General features: G+C 45.4%; 1 protein-coding gene across 1 annotated transcript; it reads right to left on the bottom strand.

Moving 5' to 3' along the window:
- Positions 1-1,841: 1,841 nt before the first annotated feature.
- Positions 1,842-10,055, bottom strand: LOC123158194 (uncharacterized). Its single transcript, XM_044576278.1, is given in 7 exon segments — positions 1,842-1,912; positions 1,915-1,934; positions 2,047-2,140; positions 3,001-3,108; positions 3,343-3,461; positions 3,507-3,756; positions 9,626-10,055. Coding segments are annotated over 7 exon segments (1,092 nt in total).
- Between the last annotated feature and the right edge of the window lie 2,423 nt (positions 10,056-12,478).

The following is a 12,478-nucleotide window of genomic DNA, read 5'->3' as shown; positions in this document are numbered from 1 at the left end:
AGCAGAAATTTTATTAGATAATCCTAACTCCATACTTATCAGATCTTCATTCCTCAAAATACTCAACAAAAGTATTCCCTGCCACAAGCAGCAAGGTGAGCGGGGTTTGGGCGAGATCCAGCGAGCTGCAGGGCTGCTAGTTGGGTAAGTTACTACCTGGATGTATGGAGTGAGGAGGGAGAGCTACAACATACTAATCTTGGGCGTGAAGAGTGGAAACTACCATATATTGCCCAAGAATTGAACCCAGCTTTGACATGCATGCTGCAATTCAACTCCATTGGTTGTCACAGAGATAAGATGAAAATCAACATTGTTTTGTTTGCCACTTATTGATGAAGCTACTAATCAGGATTAAATGCAGACAGTAATAGTAGTAGCAGCATAGCAGTATATTAATTTGACTAAACTAAACCAACACCACAAGTCTGCATACAATGAAGTTACTGGGTAGGGATCATATAACATGAGGCAGATGGATGATTAACAAACATGCTGGGTGGCCAAGAAATGAACAACATATAAAATACTCCTAGTACTGTAGTAGTTAAGATGATGAGACAAAGGACAGCAGCATGCAGAGTTCCTGATGCACTAGTGTGGCCCAACTCGGCTGCACCACACCGAGGCACTGTTGTTCCATCGAGCTTGACCATGTGCAGGGCTTCATCGTCACCGTGGAGGTCCCGGTGGTCGTCCTGGTCATGGAGTGTGAGCCTTATTATTTCATTTCAGAGAAAGCGTTAAACACAAATGGCATGTATATGGATCACTATGGAGAAGCAAACTTTGCTAATAAATATGAACAAGGACTACTATAGCATAGCAGGTAAGGAGTTAGATTAACTCAAGTATTGGTGACTAATAGACCTATTATTTCATTTTCAGAGAAAGCCTGAAACACAAATGGCATGCATATATATACCAAGGACAAGCAAACTTAGCTAATAAATATGAACAAGGTCTAGTATAGCATAGCAGGCAAGTATTGGTGACAAATAGACCTATATTAAGAGTAAACAGAACTAGCTCGGAAAACAACTCTATATTAAGAGTATCATGTGTGAATGTGATACAGTACAAAATTGTGTGCTATGTACATCAAGTTAAAAGGCACAAGTTATACAGTAGCCTCAAGCAGAGCAAGTGTACAACAAGTTGATAAAAGAATGCCCAGTCATGGCATTTGATTTCACAAGAGAAGAATGTGTAAGGTGAAATGTTGTGTACACTTTGTAATTCTATAATAATTTGTAGTGCACTGTGGCTAGAAGCCAGAGTACACTTGAAACTACGAACTATGCAACAAGCCTGAAACTCCAACAACAAGAAGCAGAGTTGAGTTCCTAGCCATCAGACAAGACTGGAACTCCCAGCATTTGCCTCTCAATTTTTATATAAAGTGAAAATTCCCAGCAGGGTAGATAGACATATGCTATTGTTTAGAATTGCATGATAAATTGCGAGAAGTCTTCGAATACAGAGTCTTATGCAAAGTTATTACAATCAGCATGATGTTGTCAAGGTCATCCAAGTACTTGCCCTTTTAGATGCATATATAGCTATATGTAGGAGAATAATAGAGTACTAGCCGCACCTGCTAGATGTATTTCAGAATGAGAGGTCAAAAATAGGTAAAAATACTGATGCAAGCTATGCTCTACAACAAGTGGAGAGCAGCTACACAAGAAAAATACAAGCCCATTGATACTAGTTGTGCACTTGTTTCTTTCGTTCACCACTTATCTGATATGTAGTGAAAGCGAAAGCACGACCAAAAGAAGTTAAAAAATGTTATGAGTTGTAAGAGGATGGAGATGCCACTGGATCTGAGAACAATATCAGATCAGGTTGTTGAAGACGTTGATGACGATGTTGTCGTTGGTGACAGCGTTGATCTGCGGACCCGGGAACTGCATGTTGATCAGGATCCCCTGCACCGCCGCCAGCATCAGCCCAAGAACAAAGCAAGAGGAAGAGTGCAATGCCCGCGCGTGCTGCCGACCGCCGTACGTAGAGGTCTTGAAGTGGAGGAGGGATTCATACCATAGCACCGACCGCCGTCGAGGTCTTGAAGGCTGCGGTGGGTTTCCATGGCCGGGCTTCATCCCATCGCTTGTTGATGTTCCTCCTGTCCTACCTGTAGAGACAAAGACGGGGGTGAGAGGGAGGGGGAGATTGATCCACCTGTAGTACTAGGAGTACACAACAACTAGTAGCAGAACTAGCAAGAAATAAACAAATTGAGTGTACACCAATATCATATGAATCAGCAACACAATCGAGCAACAGATTGGTAGAAGAACAGCTGCTGCATAAACCGTGAACTACAGGAGGAGAAATAACCCTTTTCATGAGTATACTAAGCACTAATATGGGTTACAGCTAGTTGACAACTGACACCGTGTGGACCATGATGTGAGTATACTAAGCACTCATATGAGTATTACCTAGGACTTCCATGACATTATTACCCCAAAGACATACTGGAAAATTAAAATTGCACTGTTTATGCCTCTGATCACATAAAAGTAGCTACCTCCCTTAACAAATTCACATCACTGTCAGTTTTGTGATATTGTTGCATAAATAGCTCTAAGATCAAGTTAATAAATATATTTATAATGTAGTGTGTGCAGCAAGAAACTTGATTGAGAAACCATGCTCTTTCTAGGCATAGTACTCCTGACTGAGGTAGAAAAAACGTTGGTCTTCTAAGTTGACTTGAACGCCAACCAGATACAGTAGTACGTACGCATACAGACTAGTCAATGTAAGCATGATGCACTCCTATCTATATCTAGTAGCTGAATTAGTACACGCATAGACTAATCATGCCTGTCTAGTAGCTCAAGTGACATCTCAATCGTCCTATTTGGATATAAACTTCATCTCAAACAGGGACGTCTCTTTGGTATAAGCTGGAAAAGTCTATGCCATAAGATATAACGAGAACCAAACTATTGTAACTCTTATAGTTAACAGAATTTCATAGCTAACCTCTGCAATCGGGAATATCTTGAACAGTATGTGTCCATTCCTGATACAGGCCAATCAGTGGTTTCTCTGGTGTTCCGCGTACCGCTAGCTTTGCCCGGCACCGCCATTCTGACTAAAAACAAGGTTCCCACATTCAGACTTAGCGACAAAGCAAATCCACCAACTAATCACATCAATTGCTTATGCACCTAAAACATTTATTAGGAAGTGGGAACATTTTGAACCTAAAATTCTTCTCCCTTACTGGATCAGGTGACCAGAAGCTATGCAAACTAATTTAGTGGAAACCAAATAGACACATCATCCCACACATTTCCTGCTAGAGATTCATGGGAGCTGCACTCCCCAGCCTGCCCCTACTAAAGGTAAAGTCCTCGATTTTGTGGCCACTGAAGAAATCCTCCACCTCCTGCAGCAACGGCGGCTTGTCCATGTCAAACTCGTGCATGCATCCAGAACACCTACTAACCACGCAGAAGAAGAGTCAGCTCACACGCACGCACCACGGAAGTGGTACACAGTATCTTGTTGAATCAAAGGAATCGAAGCAGCGAGAACCGAACTGTTGGAGAGACAAGATCGACAGATCACTCACATGGCGGAGGTCGGCCTTGAGGGGCGCCGTGGCCTCCGGGGATGACAAGGCCGTCGTCGTCACCACGGAGGCAGTCACCTGCGAGGGCGGCCAGTAGGCTTGGCCTGGACATGCTTGATCTTGGAGAGGATCTCCCGCGGCCGCCCTCGCTGCTGCTGCTGCTGTTGGATCCGAGCTTCGGGGATTGGGGATCAGGGAGACGAAACCCTAGCTGCAGCGGAGGAGGAAGAAGAGCTAGGAGCGGGAGCGAGGTTCAGGTGCAGCGCAAGGGAAGGAGGGTGCCGCCGGTGACAGAAAGGAAGGAGGGCGCCGCCGGTGACAGCGCGAGGGAAGGAGGGCGCCGTGCGAGGGGTGAGGGAGATGCCGATCTGGATCAGGGACAGAGAGAGGGAGGCGGCGAGCGGAAGGAAGGGAGGAGAGGTGAGAGAGAGGTAGGGTCTGGTGCGGTGGGGTTTTTTCCTTTTCTTTGCATGGACGGATGGATGGACGTTGGATTGATAGCAACAGATGGTAGGATGTTAGCCATCTCATCGATCTGTGCCACAAACGGTTCCACCAATCACAATGTAGTACGCACTTTGATGATTTTATAACCATCTAAATCGTAATCGATTAAATAATATGCTAAATCATGTCAGCTATTTTATAACATCATAGAATTAGAAAAAAAAATAAGAACAATAGCATCGTGTCACAAGTGAGACTTGTTTTTCAGAAAAATAACAAACCAGGAATAATACAAATATCTTTATAAATTGATCTCAAAAATGAGTTTTTTTTCAAAGAAAAACATTTTCTACCTTTGGTGTGTCGAAAATGGTATATATTTTTTGAAGCACCTACCAATATTTGTTGCAAAATGGCATCACTCTATTTTTCAATAATATTAGATCATATTTTAGGTGCAATTGACCAAATTCTTGTGTCTCAATAGCTCTATATCCAGCTCTTGTCAAATTGACAAATTTTTGACAATTCAGCTGGAAGTGGATCAAATTTGTTCAAATTGTCACATATTGTGCACAAGGGTGCATCTTAGAATAGCAAACACTGTTGCCTAAGAAATTTTTCATATTCTTTGGACAAAAAAATTATTTTCAATTTTTTGAATACCCAAAATGTGTTTTTTTGTGAAGGGCCTACCAAATATTTGTTACAAAATTGGACTCCATCAATTTTCTAAAATACTAGGCCATATTTAATGCACAATTGACCAAATGGTTGGGTATCAAAAGTTTTGAGCCACCTCTCGTGAAAAAGATAAATTTCCATCGATTCAGTAGGAAGCGGGTCAAATTTGAACTGCAACTGCCTCATAGTTTGCTCTTTATTTTTTTCAAAAATCATTTCTAGGTACATAAGTATCTATTTAATCAGAGAAACACCAAAAAAATTCCAAGACTCAACCACTAGCTAGGAACGGTCATGCCCGCGGTTTTGACCGCATTTTGAAACGGGCATAAAAATTCAAAAAAAATCAAAAATTTGGAAAACCTTTGCATTGTGTTATTATATGCGACCAAGTTTCCAGGAAAAATAATAAACTTGTAATACGGAAATTATTTTAAAAAAGTGTTCTCAGAAATGAGCTATCATGTGTGAAGATTCATGGCTTTCAAGCCAAATGATAAATCTTATGGCCACATTCATGGCATAGTTTGTTCAAATGATCTCATATTGTGCACAGGGATGCATCTTGGAATGGCAAGCAATGTTGCCTAAGGAAGTTTTCATTTTCTTAGCACGGAAAATTCATTTTCCATTTTCCGAGTGCCTAAAATGAGTTTTTTTATGAAGGACCTACCATATATTTGTTGCAAAATTGGACCAAATCAATTTTATAAAATACTAGGACATATTTAATGCAAAATTGACCAAATGGTTGGGTGTAAAAAGTTTTGATCCACCTCTGGTGAAAAAAACAAATTCCCGCCGATTCAGTAGGAAGCGTGTCAAATTTGAACTACAGCTGGCTCATAGTTTGCTCTTTATTTTTTCCAAAAATCATTTCTAGGTACATAAGTGTCTATTTAATCAGAGAAACATCAAAAGTTTTCCAAGATTCAACTACTAGCTAGGAACGGTCAAGCCCGCCGTTTTGACCGCATTTTGAAACGGGCATAAAAAATTCAAAAAAAAATCAAAAAATTGGAAAACCTTCGCATTGTGTCATTATATGTGACCAAGTTTCCAGGAAAAATAATAAACCTATAATACGGAAATTATTTTTAAAAAGTGTTCTCGGAAATGAGCTATCATGCGTGAAGATTCATGGCTTTCAAGCAAAATGATCAATCTTATGGCCACATTCATGGCATAGTTTGTTCAAATGATCTCATATTGTGCACAAGGGTGCATCTTGGAATGGCAAACAATGTTGCCTAAGGAAGTTTTCATTTTCTTTGCACGGAAAATTCATTTTCCATTTTTTGAGTGCCTGAAATGAGTTTTTTTATGAAGGACCTACCATATATTTGTTGCAAAACTGGACCAACTCAATTTTATTAAATACTAGGCCATATTTAATGCACAATTGACAAAATGGTTGGGTGTCAAAAGTTTTGATCCACCTCTGGTAAAAAGACAAATTCCCGTTGATTCAGTTGGAAGCGGGTCAAATTTGAACTGTAGCTGCCTCATAGTTTGCTATTTATTTTTTCCAAAACTTATTTCTAGTTACATAAGTACCTATTTAATCATAAAACATGGTTTGGTGGTGATACGTCGAGGTTTGGACGATGGTCGAGGGCCCCAACTCTAGAGCTCGTAAACTCGCATGCCCGCCGCGTGGTCACCGCATGAATGTGGCATTGCCATGTGTTCTCGGTTGCCTAGGCATGTCTAGTGGGTTGGGCACTGCCCAGGTAGGTGCTAGGAAGAAAATCACAACATAAGATTCTCTCGACGAGGCCGCTCGATGCTCAAACATGAATAAGCAGCCAAGTGTTTGATTAGAGGTACGGGAAATGCACATGGCTAATGGGTGGGAGTTTTGGCTGAGGGTGATCAATTACTAAGAAGACCGTCTTCACAAATTTTCAGCTCAAAAGGAGGAGCCTAGGTGGTACTTGCTTTGCAAAGTACCACACTAGACATAAATACGAATGTTGAAGCCGGGCTCAAAATAATGAATGGATTGAGCTGGCATTTGGTGGATGATGGTTATTTGGGTAGAGGAAAGCACTGTAGAAAATGGATACCATTTGGACATGCCAAAGTGGTACTTCCTTCACAAAGTGTTTTTCTGAACAGAATAGGAAAATGAATTATTTTTTTCAACTATGCAAGGATGGTTTTTTACATATTTGACAAATATATGACCCAAAGAATTTATGAGATTTTTTTGGGAATTTTGGGAATGACAGAAATATAGGTTGCTTCACAACCTAGGGCAAAAACTGCCACATGGACATGACACATAGGAAAAACTGATGAGGTGGCGCCTAGTCATAGCAACCCACCACAATTTACAAGGTTATGACCATCTATATTGGTCATGATCAGCTAGAAATAAGGCAGCGGACCTGTGCTATCTGCTTTATGACCATTTCGTGTAAGCAAATTACGACCTTTCTGACCAAAATGGTCGTTATAGTTTAGGGTTTGGAGCCCCCCGAACAGCTTTTGACCAATCGGTCTGAAATGGTCATAGATCTATGACCAATTCTTCCAGGGTCACTGACAGAAGGTCACTAGATGACATATTTCTTGTAGTGATCATTTGAACCGTTTTTGCACAACCAGCCATAGCGCGCATTGCGAGGCGGTTTCCTTGACACGTCTTGTCAAAGCAGAGATCATGTCCCCTTATCACGAGATTCTCATCAATACGGGTATGGGTAATCCCCCCGTGCCATCAATCATGGTGCTTGGGAAGTAAGCGATTCTCAACAGGCTAGTGGGGAGGCGCACCGCTTTCATCGCCTCTATAAAGGGATAAGAGTTCCCCATACTTACCCATGCCTTCTTCCTCCTCTGCCTACTCTCGCGTCCTCGAGCTCCAGCGCCCTAGTTCAAGTCTTCTCCGCACATCTAAACATGTCCGGGGCAGGAGGCAAATGGTTGGGTTCCACTGTGAAGGAGAAGAACATCGCAAGTCTTCGGGCAGCCGGATACTTGGCCGCAGACATAGCGCACCGGCTACCAGACGGCGGGCAGGTCATTCCAACCCCAGGACCCCACGAGAGGGTCGTGTTTCTTGCCCACTTCGTCTGTGGACTGGGGTTTCCACTCCACCCCTTCGTCCGCGGGCTCATGTTCTACTACGGGCTAAATTTCCATGATTTAGCCCTGAACTTCATCCTCAACATCTCGGCGTTCATCATCGTGTGCGAGGCTTTCCTCCGCATCAAGCCTCATTTCGGCTTGTGGCTCCAAACCTTCTGCGTGAAGCCAAAGATCGTGAGCGGCCAGCAAGTGGAGTGCGGAGGAGCCATGGTGGGCAAAATGCCTAACGTCACCTGGCTTGATGGCTCCTTTGCGGAAACCGTGAAGGTGTGGCAATCGGGGTGGTTCTACATCACCGAGCCGCACGACGCTAACTGGGCGGCGGCCCCCGAGTTCCGATCTGGAACCCCTACGCGGCTCACCTCCTGGGAACAGAAGGGCCTGCTATGGGGCGAATCTACAGAGCTGACCAGACTCATAAACTGCATCAAGGGCATGAAGGACAAGAACATCAAGCTTGTCAACGTGATCCAAGTCATGCTCATTCCCCGGATTCCTCCATGCCAAAGGCGGGCATTCAATCTGTGGGAGTTCGTCCCGGCCGAACACCAGACGCTCTAGAGGCTCTATGGCATGAAGCACAAGAACGCATGGAAGGTGTTGTTCAAGGCCACCGAAGTACCTCCTCTCATATCCGAGGACCATGGGCTCCATTATGCACGCCACCATACCCAGGTGAGTTCTCAGGCTGCCACTGGGTTCGGTTCTTCCTGATGTATTTATGGGGAATCCTTAAGTGATTGTGTATATTTGTTCAGGAGTATGTGGAGACAGCGAGGCGAATTGATTGTTCAGCTCCGCTGCCAGAAAGCCCAGCTAATGATCTTCTGACGAAGATGCTGGTCCCGGCGCCCTATAAGGGGCCGGAGAAGAAGGCCGATAAGAAGGCCCTAGGGACCCGAAAGGGTCTCCGGCAGAAGGCTGCGCCAAAAGCCTCGTTCGAAGAGGACGAGGAAGACTCCTCCCCCGAAGGGGAAGAAGGAGAAGAAGAGGAGGCCGCCCTATCCGGAAAGGATGGGGGGCCTGAGATAGCGGACCAGGGGGCCAAGAGAGGCCCCCGGCGCAAGGCCGTCATACCCTTGTCGTTCGATGACGACGAGGCAGATTCCTCCCGCGGAGGTGGGGAGGAACAGGAAGAAACTCCACCTCGCCTGTAACACCCCGGATGTAACTTTCCATAATGGTAACTCCAACTCTTGCCTTTTCTGGAGATGCGATATGATATTTCCTTCGTGGTTGGGTTTTTGTCGTTTGTTTTGCATTTTGTTCATGCCATGCATCTCATCCCATAGCATCATGCGCATTGCATCTGCATGTTTTCATAAAGCTTGCACCCATTCGTAGTTGCCGTGTTCCCCCTTGCTTTCATTGACCGTTCCAAGACCAATCGGGTTTTCGCTTCCCTCTTGACCATGACCACCTAACCGCTCTTGCCAGCTCGCAGCCCCCTCGCGCGCGCGTCCGAAACTCCCCCGAACCCGACCCGGACTGTCATGACCGATGGGTCTGGATCATCCCCCAACATCTATAAAACATATCCGTTTTATTATTTGGACTCCCTGCCTATTTTATTCTGGACCGTCCGATTACGATCGAAGGGACGGATTAGCCCCTAAATTAACCTAATCCAACTACTATATAAACTAGACCAACCCTAAATTTGAGGAGAGATGTCCCATCGTCCTAGCCGCCGCCGCCACTCCTCCTGTCTCGTCTTCCTCGGGATCCTCCCAGATCCCCTTCTCACCCAACCAGCGCTCGAGGCCTCCCCTCGATCCAACCACAGCCAGCCACCGATCCAACCCATCCACCACCTCCGGTGCCTCCCCGAGCTCGACCCCGCCGCCTCGCACCGCTCGCCGGAGCAACTAGCGACGGCCCTCACCTCCAGGACCTCCTCCTCCCCGCCCCATCTCGTCTCCAAAAACCGGTCACTTGACACGCACCCCTCGTTGCTTCTACTTCTCCCATTCCCTCCGGTTCCCTCTCTCACTTGCTCTCTGTCTTTTCCATGGAGACCCACAGGAACACCGCTACCATGCTCGACCTCGACGTGCCTCGCCGCCGTCGGGACTGGAAGGTCGACCTCGGTTTTGCCTCCCCACTTCTTTCGATGCACCACCAGGAGCTCTTGAAGCCTCGCTCCGCCCCGTCTTTGCGAGCACACCGTCACCTTGGATCCCAGCGGAGCCCCGTCCTCCCCACGCCTCCACGTCGAGCCGCCGGCAGCCATCCCCGTTCGTCTTCCTCGAGCAGGAGCTCACGCCCGAGCTCCATCGCCACCCATTGCCCCTCGCCGGAGCAACACCAGCAGGACCCCGGCGACCTCCTGCCACCGGATCCGGGTCCTCCCTCTGCCCGTCCCTCTCCTTCCCCAATCTCCGTCCTCCTCCCTCTGTTTTGTCTCCCCTGTCTCTCCCTCTGAACCCACTCTTGTTTTCTTCAACAGGAGCTCGCCTGCGCAAGCCTCTGCTCGCGCCCCTGCCCAGATTGAGCGAGCGAGGAGAGCACTCACGTTGACCGCATCGTTGCCTCCAGATCAGGCCCAACGCCGCCCCCGGCCTGCCTTGGCCTCTCCACCGACCTGGGCTTGGCCCATGGTGAGAAACCCCCCAGCGCCCCTTTGTTTTTCTTCTGTTGGGCCTGCTCCGGTTTTAGATTCGGCCCGTAGATGTTTTTTTCCAGTTCTGCGAATTTAGTTATTTATCCAGAGACTACCAGTTTTGCAGAAAAGTCCTTCATGTTCATGCATTAATAACTCTTGAACCATGCATCGGATTAAAATGATTTAAACATGTAAAATGCTTGGAATTAAATCTAGTTTCTTAATTTGCAACTTTCATCCATGTTTAAATGTTTAAACTTGTTGTTTGTATTATTTTTGCTCGAATGACATGTTAAAATGGTTTATTTCATAACTAAATAACCGTAGCTCGGAATTAAATGTTCTTTATTTGTAAATGGGGTAGAAAAATGTATAGATTAACCTGCTACACTTTATTTTGCTGTTCAACAACACTAAAATTGTGTTTAGGGCAGAACAGTAGCAGATACGCATATGGGGATTTTTTCCGGAATTGTTGTTTCTTGTTCCGGCCTCATTTAAACTTGCCTAGATAGGTAGCTTAATTATGTTTCACCTCTTGCCATGTTTAACAACATTTAATATTGTTGTGTACCTAAACGAGAGCAAACTAAATAACTCGAATGTGGTGTTTCGTCAATATGCAACTCGTTGCATATTGAGCTCCACTTAACTTATAGTATTGTTTGTTGCACTTTGCCATGCCATGCCTCTTTAAACCGGACATGCATCATACTTGGTTGCGCATCATGCCATGTTTATGTGATGGTTGTTTACTATGTTGTTTGCTTCTTTCCGGTGTTGCTTCTTAGTTCTGGTAACGTTGTGATTGAGGGGACCCGTTCGACTACGTCCGTTTGTCTTCTTCATGGACTCATTCTTCTTCCTTGTAGGATTTCAGGCAAGATGATTGTCACCTTGGATCTCATTACTATCATTGCTATGCTAGTTGCTTCGTTCTATCACTTTGCTGCGCTACCTATCAATTGTTGTTCAAGCCTCCCAAATTGTCATGTCAGCCTCTAACCTTTTCCCCCTTCCTAGCAAACCATTGCTTGGCTATGTTACCACTTTGCTCAGCCCCTCTTATAGCGTTTGTTAGTTGCAGGTGAAGATGAAGATTGCTCCATGATGGACATGATTATGTTGGGATATCACAATATCTCTTATTTAATTAATGCATCTATATACTTGGTAAAGGGTGGAAGACTCGGCCTTATGCCTGGTGTTTTGTTCCACTCTTGCCGCCCTAGTTTCCGTCATACCGGTGTTATGTTCCTTGATTTTGCGTTCCTTACGCGGTTGGGTGATTTATGGGACCCCCTTGACAGTTCGCTTTGAATAAAACTCCTCCAGCAAGGCCCAACCTTGGTTTTTCATTTGCCTCACCTAGCCTTTTTTTCCCTTGGGAGTCGCGCTCCCGAGGGTCATCTTATTTTACCCCCCCCCCCCGGGCCAGTGCTCATCGTGAGTGTTCGTCCAACCTGTCAGCCGCCGGTGGCCACCAGGGGCAACTCTAGTCTGGCCTACCGGAAGTTTGGACAATCTGGTGTGCCTTGAGAACGAGATATGTGCAGCTCCTATCGGGATTTGTCGGCACATCAGGCGGCTTTGCTGGTCTTGTTTTACCATTGTCGAAATGTCTTGTAACCGGGATTCCGAGTCTGATCGGGTCTTCCAGGGAGAAGGAATATCCTTCGTTGATTGTGAGAGCTTGTGATGGGCTAAGTTGGGACACCCCTGCAGGGTATAAACTTTCGAAAGCCGTGCCCGTGGTTATGTGGCAGATGGGAATTTGTTAATGTCCGGTTGTAGATAACTTGACACCAGATTCGAATTAAAATGCATCAACTGCGTGTGTAGCCGTGATGGTCTCTTTTCGGCGGAGTCCGGGAAGTGAACACGGTTTTGGGTTATGTTTGTCGTAAGTAGGAGTTTAGGATCACTTCTTGATCATTGCTAGCTTCACGACCATTCCGTTGCTTCTCTTCTCGCTCTTATTTGCGTATGTTAGCCACCATATCATGGTTAGTCGTTGTTGCAACCTCACCACTTTACCCCTTCCTTTCCCA

The sequence above is a fragment of the Triticum aestivum genome, chromosome 7B, assembly GCF_018294505.1.
Source record: "Triticum aestivum cultivar Chinese Spring chromosome 7B, IWGSC CS RefSeq v2.1, whole genome shotgun sequence".
Taxonomy (NCBI): Eukaryota; Viridiplantae; Streptophyta; class Magnoliopsida; order Poales; family Poaceae; genus Triticum; species Triticum aestivum.
This window is presented reverse-complemented; position numbering and strand designations above follow the sequence as displayed.